Source organism: Salminus brasiliensis, chromosome 14 (genome assembly GCF_030463535.1).
Source record: "Salminus brasiliensis chromosome 14, fSalBra1.hap2, whole genome shotgun sequence".
Taxonomy (NCBI): domain Eukaryota; kingdom Metazoa; phylum Chordata; class Actinopteri; order Characiformes; family Bryconidae; genus Salminus; species Salminus brasiliensis.
The window spans coordinates 12387014-12408618 of NC_132891.1; the positions used below are offsets into that span (position 1 = coordinate 12387014).

Below are 21605 nucleotides of genomic sequence, written 5' to 3' on the forward strand. Positions count from 1 at the left end.
GTTGACAGCGTTGTCGTCTTGAGTGGTTGCTCATGTGCCAATGCATTGGGTGTGTTTTTCATAAAAGATGACTTTGCCATATGTCTGAGGTCATTTGATGTTATAGATTATGAAGACTGAACAAATTAGTTTTGTAAAATGTATGGTCCTGTGTCATGGAATGCATAACAGCTCTTCATATGGCTTAGCAGCTGTCCTGTTTTGGAGAAATCTGTCCCTTCTTTTTTGGAGGAGAACCACAAAATATGCCTCACATCATCAAGTCATGGAGTTGGTTGAGGAGTAAGAAAGTTCAGGGCATAGCATACTGTTTAGGACTTGTGCCCCTATCCTTCCTCCAGTTTTCCTAGACCAATGCATTCCAAAACAAACCCATCAGACTTTCCAGACTTTTATTTTAAAGAGAACCCTAACTGGTAAGACATGTAAGCCTCAATCTGGTGTACATCTTTAATAATGCTAGAGTATGTCTAAACTAAACAAAATGTTTTATTATTGATAACAGACAGAATCCCTCTATTAGGTTGCCATTTTTGTTGCGGCATCAAACGGCTGCCCTCAGCAAGCGAAATATTGAATTTAAACTTAATATATCATTTAGCCTTTCTAGCTCTCGCTAGACGTCATCTAGGAAAACGCTTTACAGATTGAGTCCAAAATCCAATGCAACCTTGTGATATGTGGTGACCTAACAGTAGAGGGATTTTGGCTGAATGTTTTATGTCAAGCAGGTGTATAGATTATTAGTACTATTGGACATGTGCACTCTTCTAATAGAAAATGTTCTATATAGCACCAAAGAGAGCCAAATCATCTTTTTGTGGTATTACACAGAAACCTGTTTACTAAGAGTGTATATTTCGAGTTTGCAGCTGGGCTGAAAGCACTATTACAATTTCTGAATCTACACAAGCAACCAAATTTGGAGGGTCACCTCGGAGGAAGGGTCATCTTGCCCTGCATACTTTGTGTTAGTTCCAGATAGCAGCCTGACAGATGAAAATCTGTGATTTATATTACCACCTCACAAAACGGCCACTGACTTTGCTCTACAGTCTTATGTGGTTACATGTTTAGCAGCTTAGCTAATGTTACATCACTGCATTGGCTTTATTTATACACAACACATATAAATGGCCCTTCGACCTGTGTATAAATATATATACACACACACACATAGGGCTACAGTGGGTTTATGGTTTACACACACTCCCTCTCTTTCGCTCTTGCTCTTGATCTCTCTCTCTCTCTCTCTCTCTCTCTCTCTCTCTCTCTCTCTCTCTCTCTCTCTCCACATTAAGCACTGCCGGAGTCCCCAGCTGGCTAACACTAACAGTTCTGCTCTCGCTCCCGGTCTCCAGCTGAGAGCTATTTCACTGTTTATTTACATGTAATTATCTCTATGAGGTGCCGATATTAACACTGTCAAGAACAATTTGACCTGACATTCTTCACTGTGCCTGCTGCCTGCTGTTTTTAGCAAACAACCCCCCCTCCCTCCTCCCTCACCCACCTCATCTCCGCCTACTCCTGCATCCACCTTGCATTATTCTTGGAGCCAGTTACCGTGCCTCACCCTTTCATCCGCTCATGTGAAAATCATTTAAAGCAGACATTTAATTTAGTGGAGGCGGCTGCGCGAAAACAGCCAGGCCGAGGTGACTGAGGAGGAGAGGTCAGAGGGGGATGTTTGTTCCACATGCCCGAATTCATCCCATACTGCCGCAAACATATTTGAGAAAGTAATCGGATTGCACTGCACTCTCTCGCTGCACATCGACCCAATAGGTATGCATTAACCTTTGGTTAGCGAGAGGCCTTGTAGCACTTAGAGATGCTTAGGAGCTGGCTTAGGAGAATGTTCTGTTTTTGGGGGCTAAAAAAAGATCTTTATTGATCAAAAAAATATTTGAAAATGAGAAAAAGGCATATTTTGATGTATTGTGAAATGCTTTAGCTGATGAAATGAATTAAAATTAAACTATTTGGTTTATAATATATATATATATATATATATATATATATATATATATATATATATATATATATTATGTGTCATATCATAAAAAAGGTAGCTTTTGTTATATTTCACTGGTCCATCCTTCACAAAATGCTAAACCTACATGTAAAGGTACACATAAGCTGGCCTTTCCAAATAGCATAAAATAAATGTACAAACCTTGGAATGGTCAGCACAGGATGACAGTAGTAGCATCCTATCAGACCACCCAGTCTTTACTAATCCATCAATCATTGATTAAAGAGTCTGTTTTGAGTCTGTCTTATCGTACAGGGGTTAAAAGAGCCATATGCCCAGTATTTCCCATAGCTAATGTGTTGCTAAAACTGACAGCTTGTTTGGCTGCATGCTAATCGTTCTCATCAGGGCCCAGCTTGTCAATGCCCACTTTCTGTCACTGTCAATCACATGCCTAATTTGAAACAATTAAAGGCTCCCTGAGCGCCCATCTCCATCTCCACCCCCTCCCCCATTCCCCTCCTGCTTCTTTTCTACTTCTTCTCTATTTCACAGGCCAACCGCTCTCCCCTTATCCCTACAGTCCCCCCACCCCCATCCCTCTCTTTTTTTTTTTTTGGCGGATGCCCCTTTTCACTTTCAATTAATGTGCTGTGGCCCATTAACGCAATGACACACAGCCCGGAGAAGAAATCATCTCTGTCATCTGCTCCCTGCCACTGAGGGAGAGATGGAGAAAGACAGAGAGAGAGAGAGACAGACAGAGTGAGAGGGACTGCAGTACAGCTAATTACCCAGCTCTACCTCCAGCCGTGACAAAACCGTTAATTGAATTTATGCAATCATGTTTATTTCAGAAATGGCCATTGTTTCCCCGCTCAGATGAGGGGCCTGGGTTTGTTTCTCAGACTGCCCACCTTGACTGAGTCTAATGTCAAGGAGGAAAAGTGGTTGGATGTCCTTGTGGTAGGTCAGTGTACGGTACAGTGATACAGGGCTTTGTACTAAGACTGAGAGAAAAATATGGACAATCCCTTCATTCATATTATAACATTAATAATTTTGTTCAACACACAGCATACACTGTTATTTACCACTAACTACTACAAGCGGTATGTCTGAAATGGCATACAAATTAGACGCTCCATACAGTAGCAGATTTAACATTATTCCAATGGCCTACAACTAAAAAAAGTGTTTATATAACATCGCCAGGTAACAAGTTCTTAGTACAGATGGAAACATGCTTACTAAACCCCACAACCAGTAACATCTACAACCTGCTGGATAGCTTTAGCTTCCCACTGATTTGAACTGTATGCAGGCACACCCTTCATTACTATCATTATTCACAGCACTTTCATAGGCCCTAAAATAGAACCCTGTGCCACCAAATCTGTCAAATTAAACACTTTAGCACTTTAGGATTAATAACTGAATAATTAAATTAGAATGTCCACTGCAGGAGGGTGCAGTTTAATTATATAATGTAATAAATATACACCCATTACTATAGTATATTATCTGCTACATGTGATTGGTCATTAATACATCCTAATAAATAAAGAACTGCTGTCCAAACAAATGCACCAATGGATGCAGTATACACCCACAGTCACGCCAGTCAACATGGCCGGACACCTTCAGACAATTGGAAGGGTTGCATTTCACTATATTGGCTCACCAGTAAAGGCCAATTACTGAATAGGTACATCTAGCACACTCACTAACTAACACACACAAATTAAGCTCTTACGTTTGTTCATTTTGAAGATTTCAAAGGTCATGAAGGTTTCTTTACCAATGTGAAGGTTCTTCATACATGTCTATTACAGACACAGGTTCTTTATGGAATCAAAAGTGGTTGTTCAATGATATCCCAAAAATAAAAAACAATTTCAAGCGCTGTTATTGTTAAGAGTGCACGCTGGTGAAGTGTTCTGTTCTGAGCGCAGGTAGCAGTCTAATGATGCCACAGTGTTTCTCAAGTCGGAGAGCAATTGCATCAGATATTCTGGAATGGGGAGTTTTTCTTAAATATCCCGAGATAAATTTGTTTGTTTGCTTGCACACAGGCCTTCCACTTGACATCATTTGCCGGTTAGACGGGGGTGTTGGGATTTGGAGCAGGATTACGGGCGCTCTCTGAAATACATCTGCCTGCTGGAGAATGGCATTATCTCCTGCTTTAATTACTGTGGCATTGCATCAGATATTCCCCCTGAAAAAAAATGTAATGTCGCTGTCTGTGAGTGAGATGTTCTCGTGTTCATGTCACTCAGGAGCACATTGTGCTCGGCCTCCTAATCCGACAAATCCAATATCTCTTTGGAGGTGTGTCGTGTATTTTTTTTTTCCTAATATATTTATACTGAAATGATCATCCCACTTAGAGCTGAAAAAACCCACTCATCAACAGTAACTAATCTGCGCGAGTGCAGTGGGAAGTGTCTTGGTGTGGATAAGGGGAGGATGATGGCCCTGCAGTGTGGAGATAACCTCCTGACACCTTCTGCGCCGCTCAAGGCTGCTCTTTTGTACAGGTGACCCTTTGCTTAGCTATATTATGGGCTACTGCTCTGAGGCATTTCTCCTCAGTCAAACTACCGCCAGGCTCCTACACTCTGGCAAATCCAGTCTAGGCTGGATAAAGCTCTGTGTGTATGTGTGTGTGTTTGTGTGTGTTCATGGCTGAATTGCTGTGCTGAGAAGCTAGCTGAGGGGAGTCCTATCTGCTCTGCAGGCAGGCTGGCCCTGGGGCGCTCACACACAACGCACACACACACACACTCATACACCCACACATACACACACTCTTCCAGGAGGCTTTGTCCTCAGGCCCCTCCTGTCCTCCTCTCTCCTCTCCTCAGCCTGGGTCTAAGCCGAGAGGAGACAGCGAGCAGGTGGACCGGCCCGATTCTGCCCTTCATTGTGAGGATGCTGTTGGTTCTTCTTTATTATCATTAATGCTATTGTGGAGCTGAGCTCTGTAGGGTGCCTCACGCCAAAGCTCTGTTTGTTTCTCGTCCATTCAGAGTGCTCGTCTGTGGGCTACACTCCACGAAAACGCACAGCTTCTATAGCCATTTTAACCCTTAAACTTAAAACCACATAACCCTTTAAAACTTGCCAGTGGGTCTAGACTCATAAATACATAACTTACATATTAGTTTCATAGTGCTAACTGAATATTACATAGAAGGGGGTGGGGGGGGGGGGGCACAGCCTAACACACTTCGGTAAGCAAGATTAATAATACTGTTATAAAAGCCACAGCTTTCTTCTACAAATAAATATACAAATAAATATTCAATAACTGTTTATGAACAATTTAACAGTAAGTAACGTGGCCAACAGTCAAATATCAGGCCAGTCAAATATCAGGTAAATCAATAAAAAACACAATAAACAAATACAATTCTATGCTGTTGGAACCAGACAAGCAAGCATTTAGATGTAATTACATAAAACATGAAGGGAAAATCACACATATGTGACTAAAAGACTGTTTCAGGATCTGTATGTGTATTAAATTTAGGTTGACCATGGTGCATATGCATGAATTAGAAACACAACCCAGACATGCAGAAATCAAACCATTTGAACAGAGAAAGCAACCAGTGTAATGTTATTACCTGAACCTACAGCTCAACCTAAACCTAAACCTAAACCTAAACGTAACCTACTACACCTAAACGCAATTCTAACCTTAACCCATGGCCTAGCCCTAACTACAACCATAACCTAAATTGAATCGAACCCCAACCCTTAACTACTATGTGAAATTATTACCGTTCCTTGAGGGGGTTCTGTCTATTAATGCCTTTTTAGAAGCTGCATACAGGAGAAAAGCAGAATGCTGTGACACTGCTGTTTTCTCAATTCTTCTGCGAGGTTGGGTTATGTGTAACAGCGCCACTAGTGGACAGGAGTTGGGGTGCACTTTAGTGGTATATGTACACATTTTATGAGATGCACAATAACCTAAAGAGTGTTCAGTAAGAGTTTATTAACACTTGCAATAAAGACTTGCGATGTTACCTTTAAGATATACTGTAAACTGACTTCAGTGTGAACCTGGAGAAATATCTGTCTGGCTGCTGTCAGAATTTACAATTGGTGTGGCTGTGAGAATATGAGAAGATGACCAAAAGCTCAGTGAGCTTAAATCTGTTTCTACACAGCTGCAGTTATGTGCCATCTTGCTTAACTTTGGGCCCTGCTGCCCTCTACTCAACTCAACTACAAAAAAGGTGAACTAAAGGGGGCTTAAATACCTTAAATATTTTTCTGTTTTACAGTTCTTTTATTGCAGTTCTGAAATATTGGATTAGCATGGTATCCTGATGTCAAACTCACAATGTGAAGCTCCGCTCTCAGTTGAAACTGTGCTCCATTTCCAGAGAAAGAATAAGGGAAACGTTGCCGTCGCAGTCACATGACGTTTCAGCTGTGCTCCAGCTGCATTACGCACGTGCCCGGCTGCATTCTGGCTAATAAATTCAACAAGGAGTAAAGCAGCGTCAAACACTTAGGCAGACAAAACCTATAATTTGACAGTTAAGGAAATTAGGATGGTATAAAAGCTCTCTTTTTGTGCTAAATAAATGGCGGCGAACGCACCATTTATTTATCTGAAAGGATGCACATTGTATCAATTTCCAGTTTTACATTTACAATACCGCAGGCTGGAGGGCCTCTGAAGTTGAGAGAATTAATTGGTTTTTATTGTTATTTATGAAGTAATCTATGTGTAGAGAGAAAGGGAAGGAGAAAAAGAGGGAGAGACAGAGAGACAGAAGAGGGATGCCTGCAGCTATGTCCTTTAAACTGAATCCTGCCTGGCATTATCTACTCCTGCAGTTCTCACACAACAAATGAAAGCCCAGCTACTGCTGAGAGAGAGAGAGAGCAAGAAAGACACAGAGAGAGAGAGAGGAGGGGGGGGGGGCTCAGGGTTGTGGGGGTGGGAAGTTTGAAAGGAATAGAGAAAGTTAAGTGTGTTCCAGACTGTCGGGTATTTTTCACTCTGTGTGTGCGTGTGTGTTGCTCCGTCCTCTGGTACTCATGGAGCTGTTGCACTGGACTGCCTGGGGATGTTGTTTGTCAGCCAGGATGATTGGCAAATATTCCTGCTTCCTCCCTTCAGCCATATCAGATACAAAAAGGTTACACATGTGGAAAGAATATTGATTTTTACTTAGCGATGGTAGTATGGCAGGAAATAATAGATTACAACCCCCAGCCTGGCCAGGCCTGTGCCCCCACTCGCTCCCCTCCTGTCCACATAGCCCAAGTCATATTCTCCTTCAGTTTCTACCCACAGGCAAGGTTAACTGCTTTTATTTGTTTTCATTTCTTACAACATACCATAGCAAAACCTACCTCTAATGTTGTTTTTATTGACCTAATATAAGGAGTGAGCTAGAAACCTTTATGGTACCATCATAGGAGAAGTTGAACACAATTTTTAACTGTATGTATGTTTAAATATATTAAGAAGACCCTATTCCAGGAAATGATGGACCATTTCTGTTCCAATCCAAATCATCCTGAACTGTTCATAGATGTAAAGGGTAACTCGTGTTTTTAAATAGTGTTAAAAAGTGAAATATAATAATTCGTAAGACTATATGGCATATTCAAGCTTTTCATGACAACAGACACAAACATCTATACAGATGTAGGAGGCTTATTCCAAGCAACACATTTAGTAACACTTTACTAAGTTACACTATGTTACACTGTGTTATATCTACATGAATAAGCCTTCCATGGCAACTGACATAAACCTGTATAAAGATTTTATTCAAGAAGCATCGATTTTGAGAAAATTAGGCCAAACTGACAAAATAAGTCTTTATGATGACCAATGCTTGTTGGAATAAGCCTTCATATGTGCTTATGACGGTTTATGTCCGTTGTCATGCACAACTTATGTAGGTGCAATGTAGCCTTACAAACGGTGGCTGGACTGCATGTTGTGACTCACTGTGGTGTTTGGAATGCCTGGGCTAATTGCCACTACTTGGCCCCCTGTGGCCTACAGAGAGGACCGAAGAGAGAGAAGGGCTTCTCCTGCCACAGGCCTCTACCTCTCGCCGTGCCCCGGAATATTCTCCATTCGCCACTTTAATTGATGTCAATAAGGTTATGCTAAATTTGAAGATTTGAATAATTCGGCTTTCAGCGCAATAATGGCATCAGCGCGGCTACAGGCTGCTTAAGCACAGGGCTGAATGGAGGTGTCAGCCGCCCGGCGCTCTCTCAGCCTCCTTCAGCGCATTCTGCCCTGACACCCCTCGTGCTGCCTCCCTCCTCCCAAACCCCCGCTCATCTGATTAAAACTCCACTCCCGCCGAGAATCTGAGCATACACCCGCTCCAGCTCTGCTATTACCCCAAAATTACCTCCAATTACACCCCAAATGCCGGTTTAAGGGAGCGCAGAGGATTATGGCTGTTCACGACTTTATTACAGTTAAGGGGAAAGTGAGGGTTTCTCTTCGCCACTTCTTAGATACTCTTTCAGCAAAATGTCAACAGCTCTAATGTGCATATTGAGCTGATAACAGGAATAGCCTTATTTTTTATGAAATATAGCATTGCTGTGCATTTTTGACGTGTTTCACCTTCATTCATTTAATCTGGCAGCTGTTCTTTACATTAAGTTAAACTGGGCTGATGGAAATGTACCAAAATGTTGGGTTCTTTTTTCATCGATGTCCATTGAAAGTTAGGAAGGTTTTTTACCTTCTCCCGTAAAGTGTAAAGACATTTTGGAGATCACAAGGCTTTCGCCCGACAGCGACAATGGTTTGTTTTGATTATAGATCACAGAATAATTCTTTATTGCTGTTCCTGGACTCTGCCCAGGCCCGTTAGCAGGCGTCTAATTTAATGGGTATACAAAAGAACCCTGAATATAATCAGGGTTAATTAAGCGGCTGTTAACTCAGTCTCCCCTCCAGCTGGCTATGGGAGCCCCCTGTGAGTTGGAAAGCAGTGGACGCTGACCCACAGCTCCGTGTCCAGGGTTACACTCCAGCTCCCGGCAGTGTGACCGAGCCTCCGTGGGCTGCCCTGTTCACACTCCCCACCCCTCCTCCCTGCTGCATCACACAGCCTGTGTCTGCTCATGTAGTTACAGTATAATGCACAGCCTCTGTGTCTCCAAAGTCTAATGCTTTTTTATGTTTTCATGTGCTTCAAGCACTGCATATCTTCCCCAGGAACTGTTGGGCAAAGGATCATTTTCTTAATTCTCTCTTTAAGGCTATGTGTTAACCCATTTATGCTCACTGGTTGGCACACGTTGAGGCGAGCGAAGTGTTTCGCCTTTGGTAATTTAGTTTGTGAACTTGCAGGTTGTTTGGAATTTCAGCAAACAGCCCATGGATGTTGTTGGAGCTGTGCATGTGGGCCTGGTTTAGCTTTCGGCAGCCCTGTGTAAGGCTAATTGGTTTAGCAGGCCGGGGTCTGAGACGGCCAAAGGCCAGTGGGGCGTAGCGAGCCGCAACGGGAACCTGATGTTGAGGAGGATGCTTTGTGTCGGCCTGCGGATGGGGAGCATGTGGCAGACACAGCCGCTTCTACAAGTAGCTCTATTCTCTCCATCTGCTTCATTCTCTCTTGCTTTCTCTCTTTTTGCCCTCCACCTTCCTCTACTTTCTTGTCCCTCCTGCGCCTCTCTGCCTCACCCTCTCACCCTTCTTCTTTCTCCATTCACTTCTAAAATATGTAAAAAAAAAAAAAATGAAATCACTCTTTTGTTGCTTTCAATCAGTTTTCTTCCGTTAATGTTACTGTTGTTGAGTTGGATCCTGGGATCTTTTTCTTGCATGGTGTCTCACTTGTTTTTCTCACCCGTCCCTTTATGTTCTCTTGTCTTTCCTTCTGGACTTCCTGCTCTTGTGTGTGTATCTTACAGTCCTTGTCACACCCTTATGTTTCCAAAACTGCACTTTTACAAAAGAAGGAAAAACCGTCTTAACTTTCAATGGACAGAATGCTTTTTTCCCATTTGGGAGCATTTCTATTGGTCCATTGATCATGAAATTCTGACTGCTAGATTCACATTTTGTTAAAAAGTGAAAACCGCTCGGTTAACTGGTCTTATTTTTGCTGAGTGTAAAAGTGAGTTAACATGTACCCTGCTATTGCATGTTACCTGCTCTAATTAAATGACAAAGATCTAACTTATACCTTGGCCACAGCAGCCCTTGCGTATGCAGTAATTTGTTTGGGAACCTGCTTCAGAATGTGGACACGAGCTGTTTTGCTGCTTCCTGTTTGGTGCTGGAGAGAGCTCACCTATTGGCTATTTACATTGTCCATGTCACAATTTTCATGAGCCAAGGCTAAAAATATAGTGATAACATTCAGCACAGTTGATTTTATTGGAACGTCAAAATGAGAAAAAGACTTCTAGCAGCTATCTCAACCACATTACACCAAATGATTGAGATATAATTATTGATAATTATTGATTACATATTATTTCATTTAGTATCATAGAAGCTACTTGTTATGATTTGTTATGATTTATGAGGTGTTATGATTTGATCAATAGAAATAGTCCAAAAATCATTGACTTCCATGAAGTTAATATGTTTTTGCTGTGATTTTATAGGATTTTGTGTGACAGCAGTGATACATAAGTATTGTCAAAGACACGGAACAAGGTAGAGCTGGTATGTTTTGGACCTTAGACTGGGAGAAGGGGTTCAGGCCTGTTCCTCCTCCCAAAATTTGTCAAAAATCTGTGAAAAAATTGCCAGACAATTACTATTGGCTAGAGCACTTAGACTTTAAAATAAACCAAAGACATGCTTCATTTCTCACAGTGTACTTATCTGATGATACAGGGTGAGGTCAGGTTAGTTTTGACACTGCCTGTCAATGGTTTTAATACTGATATACACATTGTGTCTATCCATTTCTAATAACTTAATATATTAAAGATGAAGAAGGTCTGTCTTGGTTCTTTTCAGTCTTTAAAGTTTCTTCCTTTTAGGAGTTTTTCCTTACCACTGTGGCATCTGGCTTGTTTCAGGGAGGCCTTTTTTAGCTGTGGATGCCAAACAGTTCTCAATATGTTATTATAAATACATCTAGTAAATCATTAGTTAGACAGAACGTCTCTGAATACAAAGGTTGACATATTGGTGAACATTAACAAAGAAAGAAGAATCCTGTGGTTTGTTTTTTTGTCTAATATTAAGTTGCATGTGAACAAGGTTGTGCAAAGGGAAAGCAGGCCTGGCATGGGAGGGGGGGGTTGTCTATCTCTCTGGGGGTGTCTAATGTGAGCATTTTATTATTTGAAACGTTTTAATCATTCATGAGGCCAGAGGCTGTGGGATGGCTGAGGGCCTCCGATTAAACCCTCCCTGAGAGCTTGTTATGTAGTCAGCCTCAGGACACACAGCCTTGGCACGCTGTCTCTCTCTCTTTCTCCCTCTCTCCCAAGGTCCCTTCTGTCTATCCTAGCCCTGTGTGTTATTTACTCTGACACTGTTTTCAAGCTGCTAAATGCTCCCTCGGGATGCTGTGACAGGCTGCTGTTGTGGTGCCACTTAACCCCTGCCTTGAACTGTGCGAGTTTTGTTTTGACACCCAGTGTCCGACAATGAATCACTGTCTGGATACAGCTGACCCAAAGTGGGCTTTAGAGCTCTGTTAGTCTGTAAGGTCTTCTCAGTCTTGCTGATTGTGTCCCCCCCTTTTGTGTTCCGCCTGCAGGTAATGAGCATCCTGAGCAACCCCAGCGCTGTGGCCCCTCAGCCGCAGCACGACTTCTCCATCTCGCCCCTGCACAGCAGCCTAGAGGCCTCCAACCCCATCTCGGCCAGCTGCAGCCAGCGCTCTGAGCCCATCAAGACAGTGGACAGCTTGGCCTCCTCCCAGTCCTACTGCCCGCCTACCTACAGCACCACCAGCTACAGTGTGGACCCTGTCACCGCCGGCTATCAGTACAGCCAGTACGGCCAGAGTGAGTACAACACCCTCCCCACCTTAAGCCACCCCTCAGTGATAATGTACATGCAAACTAGGGACAATGGTAAATCAAACCAGCCATTACACACCTTGCACTAAACCCTGCCCTTTAATGGAAGCTTTCTGTTTGGAGCTTAGTTAACGTAACAAGGCCTGGGCACCTCTGACAAGCTGAAAAAAAGTGGTGTATCTATTAAATCAGAGACCGGAATACTCCATCAGTTTGCACGCAGATTGAAATTTCCCATTGACTAATAATGGCCTACAAGGTACTCCAAAACCAAAGCAGCCCGCTTGGCTGTATGTCATTGCTATTAGTCTGGGCCTGGACCCAGTTTAAAGGGTTAAAGTTGAAGACTGGCTTAACATCTCACACTGTACCTGTCTGATGGCTCATTAAAATGCACAGGCCAAGGTGGCAGCTTAGAGGGTACAATGCTGCAGGGAATTTCAGCATGTGTGTGTGCTCCTTATACGCTCCATGGCTGTGAGTGCCAAAGAGCAGATAGAGCGACTGGGAGGAAGAGGAGAGGGCAGAGTCGTGCGTTTTGAGGCGGATTTAAAGAGTAAACCTGGCATGACAGGAGAGGAAGGCTTCCAAAGAAAAGAGAGAGAGAGAGAGAGTAGCAGAGAGAGAGAGAGAGAGAGAGAGAGAAAGAGAGGGAGCACAGAGTTAAATCGTAGCTGATTACCCTCTTTGCCAGCTGTCAGGCCGAGTGTCTCCAGTACGGACAGCTGGCCCACCCACAGGTATGTGGCTGCTACCGTTATACTCTGCCTGCTTCCTGACAGCCCCCTTTCTCCGCGTGCTAACGCACACTAACCCTCGCTACTTACTGTCACGCTGACAGACGCCTGGCAACGTCCGTGCGCACCGTCACTCTGCCCCGCCCAGGCGCTGCCACGCACCACAAAAGAAGAAGGAGAGGTGAAAATAACCCCCTCTGCCAGCCGAGGATATCAAAGGGCCTGCCACCGCACGCATCCGACACACTTGACAGGCCAACAGCTAATGCCAACATGCTTACGCTCACACCCAAGAAAGGGGGGCTATTTTTTTGCCCGTTAATCATAAAGGCTTGTGTTGTTGACTTCCTCTTGCGCGGGTATACAGTCTTTGTCATTAGTGTTGACGTTTTGATTCAATGATTATTGTGTCTGGGCCTCTGGACCAGCCCACAAATGTCTGCTTGCTGTGTTAATGCTAGCAAACAGACTCTAAGTGTAGTAATTAAAGAGGAGTTCCACCAATTTACTTTTTTTATTTTCTGCGTCATTCTAAAATTGAGATGTAACCAAAGTCCCTCAGAGAAGTTTGAAGTGAAATAGTGTTTTATCTAATGGTGTATTAGATTACTGACAAAGATTTCCTTACAGTGGTGATGCTAAGAACCAGAGGTTGCCATGTTCACAGCACAAATATAGCACATTTACTGTTCAAAATGACCACTGTCTTCTTAGGTTTTCCATGTAATTAGGGTAATGGTAAGGAAGTCATGACTCTAAAAAGACACACACACATTTTCTTGGTGTACTATTTGTCCTGGTAACACCCTGCATGTACCCCTTCACCATAAATAGATTTTTAAAAACAGACCGCAAGTCAAAACCTTTCAAACTATCTTTATTAACTAACTCGGTCTCAGGCGTCAGGCTGAGGCTTGTCACACATATTTTGTGTAATAAGTTCCTATGTTGTAGCTTATAAAGGTATAAAGATATATAAAGATGTGTGGTTCCCATCACCACCACTGTAAACAATTCTCAACTCCTGTAGAACAGAATATTTCACATCAAACCACCAAGTGACCCTGTTCATGTTTGTTTTGTAAATTCAATTCTTAATGGTTTTCACACACTTAGCTGCACAATAATATATAACAAAAATATACAGCAATTGCTTATTTTACCAAAATAATCTTCTTACAGAGGTTCTCGTACTTTTTTCAGTGTTTATGGTTCCCTGTTAATTTTGCTCTATTTTTCACAGCAGACACATTCAATTAAACATCAATCCACCTTCCAAATGTAGGGGTTTCTCTCTCCTTCCAACACATAAGAATCTGTGAAAATTCCTACTGTTATAAGAGAAAAATCATATTAATGTAGAGCGTTTCAGTTTTAATACTTTGGGGAAACTGGAATATTGTGACCAAGCTTTTTTCCAAGACATTTTAGCACTACTTCTCCAAACTTGCAGAATCCTTTCGCGTCTCCATAATGCATAGAAATATGTACCGGTTTTCGGAGTAAAGTAACATTGATGTAGTACTTTATATTAAATGAGTTGCTCTTTGTTTCTTTTGTGTGTCTCTCTTATGTCATTATTAGAAAAAACTCCACCCAATGTGTCTTCTTCAGTAACACATTCAATTTTCAGTAACACACTTTGCCATATTAGCCTTAAGTTTTCACAGCTCCTTCCACAGACTCTGAAACGCCTTCCATGGAATATTTACATCCTCAAGATTCAATTACAGAGAATGTTCCAAGGAATTCCCCCTTTAAATACAATTTAGTAAATGCTGGCAAATAAAAGCTCCTACTAACTGTGCTCATATACAGAGCTGTATCTAACACCACCTCCTCTTCTCTGTTAGTTATTTCTTTCTCATTTTTTTCACTTGAGGACTAATAATTAAGTGAAGGTTATCGCTAGCTTAGGCTAGTGCTAACTTAATAAGCACTGAGTAAGGCCTGTGTAGGATTTGTTTTAAAAGGGAAGTGGCTATGGGGGTTAATTGGAGCTTCCTCAGTTCCTGCCCCTCTACTGCACTAGCTCCACACTGCCCTAGGTTTGTCCTCATGACCCCCTGGCCCTCTCTCTGCGCCTTTTTCCACCACTCCAATGCTCCTAATGTCTTTAGCTTGTGTAGTCAAATTGAAACCTTGTGAGATGTGAGCCAGATCAATGCTGAGGTCCTGGGCAGCGGACGAGACTGGTTGTGCCCTCTGACCTCGGATCTGCCTGCGGGTTAGTCTCGACACGTGCTCCTGATAAAGATCTCACAGCAACAGCCAGGCTGCAGATCTGTCCGATGAGAACCGTGCCCTCAGGTGCTGTGTTAGTCACACCGCTTCGGCTGGATCGGGTCACACTCTAAACTATCTGTTCGAAATCTCTACCTCTACCTACCTTTTCTCCCTTTCACTCATATTTCTTCCAGTCATACACCGGCGTACAAGCCAGCGTGCAAAATCGAGTGGACTTATTATCGGATTGGAAATGAAATTGTGGCAAAAAATGCTTCGCTTTGAAAATGTATTCCTTCCCAGCTCCCTGTAGACGCTGTGTAATCAGGTGCCGTTTGTTCAAGGGAAGGCTGATGTAGAATAGATTACAGAATGAGCAGCATGTCCTGATCTGATGCTAGTTGATGGAGGGGTGTGGAAAGCAGAAAGCAAGGATGACAGAGCTAATGAGGAACGCACAGAGCCAAACTCTGTATGACAGGAGTGAATGGCAGCAGGGAACAGGTGGTTCATTTATTTCCCCGAACAGCCGTCATCTTAGTCAGCTGCGTATTAGTCAGTGGTTAGGAAGTGCTGCCTACGCTCCAAATAATTACTTTATGTTATCATCTGGTATTCTGCAGGTCAGTAGTGTCCAGCTCTGGTCCTGGAGTACCCCTGCCCTCCACAATTCAGAGTTTCCTTCATTCACTTGTTTTAACGAAGAATGCAGACATTTTTGTCTAAATAAAACTATGTTCTTTTTGCTATATAAAACATGCAATGCTGCCTTTGTTGTTGGATGCGCTACATTACTTTCTGAGCCAAGGCTTATATAGGCAATGTATTCTTATGCCTTTGTTTTCAATTAACAATTTAGCAGTTATATCATGTTTTTCACATATCATAAAGGTATGTTAGAGCAGGCTACTCCAGAGCCGGGATTGGAATCCAATACTTCAGGCCCATGTTTGAGACACTTCATGGAACAAAAGGCTCATATGTCATTTTCTCTTTCTTTGTTTGGCTTTTGCTTACAGCAGCAGTGGACTACTTGGCGAAGAACGTGAGCTTGTCCACACAGAGGAGAATGAAGCTGGGGGAACACTCAGCCGTGCTGGGACTTCTACAGGTGGAGACGGGCCAGGCCTATTGACGCACTCATCCTCCCAACCACCGCTTCTCTCCTTCGCCAGCACTCCCCCATCCATCGCGCCATTTCTCTCTCTGCTGCGTGAGAGAAAAGAGAAGTAGCTAAAATCATAGACAGCCTTAGACTCCTGACCTATGGCTGAGTGAATACAAAAGCCATTTAATAAACAGACACTATAGTGCCGCCTCTCATATCGCTCTTCCTACCCGCTTCCCCTCCCAACCTCCATCTCAACAAAGAGACTCTTTCAGGGTTTCGGAGAGGCTGGAGGAAAGCAAGCATCTATTATATGGGCCCGCATCGGTCGCCGTGCCCTAGCCGTCAGCAGTCAATGTTCTTCAATGATCACACACAGGCCCTTGATTGCGGCCGCTGCCCTCTTCCAAAATGTTTGGACCATGTTGTTCATATAACTTCAAATGATGGTATTTCGATTATATTTGATATAATGATTGTGGTTGTTTCTATTACCGTTGCAATTATAATTGTAATGATGTTCTGTTTTTTTATTTCGTCGTTTCGGGTTCCTCTGCAAAGGTCTGGCTTTCTAGCATGTTATGGAGGTGAGCATGGAGAGAGGCTGATAGCTTTTCGAGCTGCCCGCAATGCGTGTTATTCGACCTTCACATTTTAATCTCAAGCTTGACATTCCGAGAGATCTGGGCGAGTCGGTGGGGTGTCTAGCTCAGCGGAGTCCTCCGGGAGAGAGTGGCCAATGAGGGCTCCAGGAATTTCCAATCCCTTTCCCCTTCGTCCCCACATGTATCGGCCACTGGGAAAAACCACAGTGGTTAGAAATATAAGCAGTCTTAAAGTGACGGAGCAGCAGCCTGCCTGCCTCTTGACCTAAAGCAGAGGTGTGCTTTAGAGGCAGAACAGTCATCAGTATTATTCCGTCTTCGGTTCTTGTCTTTTTCTGGAAGAAGACAACACTGACATTCCTGAAACATTAAACCTAGATTTTTCATTATTAAAGCGATCCATTTTAATGATGTATTATCACTATGATCTTAAAGCACAAGTAACCCTAAATTGCACATGAACGTTACGTTTTCAAGTTATATCAGGGCAGTCTGCGTACTGTCTTTAGTACTTAAAGGTGCTCGATTCCAAAACCCAGATATGTCATTGGTTCTTATGTAGACAGTTAGTCAACATTCCACATTTTCTTTCATTCTTTTTCTTTTTTTATATTTTTTTCCCTGAATGCTGCCTTTCTGTCAACAACTCAATCACAGGTGTACATTCAGAAATGATTACCTCACAGTTTGCAGTTGAAATGTATAGTCTAGCTTATTATGGGGCATTGTTTGAGCTCAAAATGTTTTTTGTGCTTCTGAAGATCAAAATAATATAGTAGCACTTGAATGTGAATTGGTTGTTGATGAGAAAACAGATCAAACAGCATTGTCCGAGGGTGGACTGGCGAGGATACATTGCCATGGCGCGTAAATTCCAAACTACTGCACTGCATTTGCCCTCTTTTGGTTGCTTTCTTGTTCCATAAGACACGAAAAGACAAACTACTTGTATGTAAAGCTCTCATTCATGTAAGAAGTAAGTGTCAAAAAAAGGAAAATCCCTCTCAGGAGGATGTTTTGATTTTGAGCCACATAAATAATCAGTGTTATGAGTTTACATATTCCCTTTGATGATCGACTTCAAGCTTCAGTAGAGCACCTCACTCACAACTCTCTACAAATCATTACATGGCAAAAGGACCTCCATGACTGACCAGGATGAACTGAGAATAACCTGAGAGCTCAGACACTTTACCTGTTGTCCAGGACCAACGGAGAGTTTCCCGTCCATACTCTACATGTCTAGCCTGGGTGCCATCCAGATGCACGGCCCAAGCAATGCACCAATACAATGCTAAGCGAAGCTGGTGGGTGGAGCTTTTTTCCAGCCTGAACCAGTTGGAAATAAGACGAGCGATCAGCGAGTCTGTCCAGGCCACACCATGCCCTGGCACCCAGGCTAACACATGTATTCAGGAAAACGGAACAAGCTCATTTAGGCACATGACCATGTGCCAACAAAGACTGATAGCATTTCATTTTAACACTTCAGATGTTTTGTAATAAAAAAGAAAGACAAAAAAGAAGAACTGTAAAAAAAGACATGTTTTTAGTGTGTAGCACTCATTTCTAAAACAAACATTAATCTACCTTTGAGATATTTAAAGCACTATTTGACTTGGCGGTGTTGGCGCCTCCCCAAATTTCTTTCTAGCTTCAGTTGGACCATCACATTGCATTCCTATGTAGTTCACTCCCCTTTTTTGTTTTTGTTTCTCCAAACATTTGTAATTTGCTTTGTTATCTTTTTGTTCAGCATGTATGTATATTATCATGGCATAATTTATTCTGCTGTATGAAACAATAGCGTAGTGGGAACTTGTATTGGCTTTCCTACCTTCAGCCTGTTGGTGTCTTTACTGTAGCACTGTTATTGATTAAAGCTCAAAAAACTGGACCACTACTATCACCACTTAGTGTCTTCTGTGACTTCTTCCACAAGCTTTTTGCTACTTGAATAGTCATCAGGCAAACTTCATAAGCCTGTGAGAAATATGTATGCTAAATGAATTGCTCAGATATAGTAGTGCAAAATCTCTGTTTCTATGAATAGTTAAGTGAGTAGAAGATGAACTGATCTCCAAAAGACAAGTTAAACAACACTTAGATTTGGTTTGTACAATTTTACAGTGGAAAAAAGAGAAAAGGTTAAGCACCTCCATGAGATTTGAGCTCTCACGATTATTTTTTGCTAAGGTCTTAGTCCTTAATTAGTTAGGGCTATCGCTTATTTCCAGTCATTGTTGGGAAGAGCCAGGGGATTCAAAGCTTTATAAACACTCTAGCTGTGACTGAAACTGTGCCCTATTCACTGTTCACTACATGTGAAAATCCAGAGAGCACTATTATAAACAGGATTCAGCAAAGTCGTGAATGACTACTATTGGACACATTGTTATATATGTGAGCTCATTGCCGTGCAACAGCAGCACCAGATTGCTGCAGTGGCTTCCAGCCAAAGCGTGTTTAAAGGTCCACCAAAATGTAAACATCAAAGACAGATGATGTTCTGCATTTCAGTCACATTATAAATTAATGATTTTATTGGCATGTGTATATTAATTTGAATGATAATTTACAATTTGTTTTCAAGGTATGTTTTAAAGCATTTTTAATGATAGGACACAATATGTTATGCAATCAGAAAAATAATAAATAAGATTAAACATGCAAGCCATTAAATAAGTATAACCATGCATACATATAAAAATAATTGCTTACCTTTATAAGCAATGCAGCATCACTTTCTTTTACAACAGTAGAACTGGGTCAGGTGAATTGCACCCTTAGTGCACTGCACTCTCTGGCAGGTTAACTAGTACATGGAGAAGTCTTTCTCAGAGAAGCGCTACAAAATGGTCTCTCTTCTAACTTTGCCCCAACAATCAGAAGAAATTAAGCTGTTCCTCTAAGCAGCTGCCTGTCATTCTGAAAATTCAAATAACTAAGGCTATAAGAAGATAGTAAAGCATTTTCAGAAACTTAACAGGAACAGTGGCAGTCAATTTGAGATCTGTAAGGACATTTTCAGGGAGAGCTGCTCATAGATATGCTAGAAAGGTAAATCAGATGCATGTTTGACTGCAAAGGATGTTCAGAAAGATTCTTGAGTGGTGGTGCACTGTTCTACTGTGCAGCGGCACCTACATGAACATAAACTTCATAAAAGTCATCAGAAGAAAACCTTTCCTGCGTCCTTATCAGACAATCTGAAGAAGTTAAAAGTTTGTAAAAACACTAAAGCTGAATCCCATAACAGCCTAACCATCCTAAACAAACCTATAAAATCCACACTCACACTACCTCAAGAAACACAAGTTTCCAGACTTAAACATTATTGAGCACCTATGGAGCAAGGCAGGCCACGATTCTTACAGACCTAGAAGCCTTTTGTAAGGAAGAATGGGCAAAAATCCCCCAAAACAAGAATTGAAAGAACTGACTATGCAGGGTGCCAAAACTTTTACTTCAGAGCCCTTTTCCTTTTAGTCATTTTAAAACTGTAAAAATGGAAATAAAAAATTATTGTGTTTACAATATTAAACAAATGGTTTATTTATAACTTGCCTCACTTCCATGCTTGGAATTCAGGTCAGCATTTTACTTGTTAAGCTATTCATAGTAGTTTATCTGTAGTATATCTCTCTATATGCCACTGTATACACATTTCTCACACACTAATGTTTATATTATACACTATGGCTGTGTTTGAAGAGATCTGCCCCTTATTGTACGATGGATCGGACAATGCTGTATCCTTGAGTGTAAATTGACATTGTTTGAATAATAATTTTTAAGGTATATATTGTCATTAATACACTTACATTTGATACTATAATATTTTTGCCAGATTTTATTTCTGGTATATCTCTGCCATCTTTTCCAGGGCAATTTCAGAACTGACACAGTCTGTATACAGGTTTAAATCAATGATATTTCTAGTCAGTAATTCTTAAAAGTGTGAATATTTATTGGCACGTATCACGCACACTGTGTTCGGCGCTTTGATGTTGCTAAAAACTGTAATCATGATTTAATCCCCTTCCCAACAATGCAGTATTTTGCAGCGCCTTTGAAGTCGAGAGCATCTTGACAGTCGTAGTGATTTAAGATACTAAAAATAGTTCCCAGAAATTGAGCTGAGCTGTGAGCGAATAAAGAAGCGTTTAAAAGCAGTGTCACAACAGAGATGCTTCAGAGCCACTGCCTTCACAGAAGGCCTGTGTGATGGCTGGATAGCCCCAGGCCATCTACTTCAGACCTGACCATGAGGGCATCGTCTGGGCACGGAGCCTCTGAATACTGGCCAATGTGCGGCCCGTGGCTTATGGCCCGAGACGAGTCGAGAGCATGGGTTACAAACTGACTAGTTGTTCAGACACCTTTTAGACTGTAGAGGTGCATTGATTCGTTCATTCATGTAGTGATTTCGAGAATCTGAGAAAGATCTGCATTGTGATGAAGTTAGTCAGAAGCCCTTTGGGGGTCTTCCAGCAGTTGTACACAGTGATGAAATCTCACTGGTATGGGAATTTGCACTGAGGACTCTCTTTATGATTCAGCTGTCTTCAACATAACGTGTTGTCATAAAAAAATCATTTTGGATGTGGACAAAACTGCTATAAAGGGAGCAAATGCTTAGTCGTTGCACACAGACTAAAGAACAACATTGTATCCCATGTAATTTGTGAATAAAAATCCTTAACTAAGAGTTTAAGTTAGTATTAACTCGTAAAATGTACTTCAATTATGATTTAATATTTCATAACATGGAAAGGTTGAGTTAAACATCAATGGCTAGCCTGTGGGCTAAAAGTGTTAATATTAACTTTTATTACCAAAGAATAGCTCCATCAGTTTGTACAGAAGTCCCTGTAGTTACTGAAAAATACACCTTAGCATGTAAAGCCTCTCTGCATTAAGGGGTAGAATAACTGAGGTTA

The 21605-nt window shown here is 41.9% G+C and overlaps 1 protein-coding gene across 4 annotated transcripts in view; it reads left to right on the top strand.

The window, feature by feature from the left end:
* The window catches only part of pax7b (paired box 7b), a 59228-nt gene extending 42034 nt beyond the window's left edge, over positions 1-17194 (top strand). For 3 of the 4 annotated variants that reach the window (XM_072656495.1, XM_072656496.1, XM_072656497.1), the window contains exons 8-9: positions 11722-11971; positions 15969-16138. In XM_072656495.1, the coding sequence (XP_072512596.1) occupies positions 11722-11971; positions 15969-16084 (366 nt within the window). In that variant the 3' untranslated portion in view covers positions 16085-16138. Of the gene's footprint in view, positions 1-11721; positions 11972-12680; positions 12727-15968 lie in introns of all 4 variants that reach the window. The other variant, XM_072656494.1, reaches the window with a different exon arrangement.
* Positions 17195-21605: the final 4411 nt, after the last annotated feature.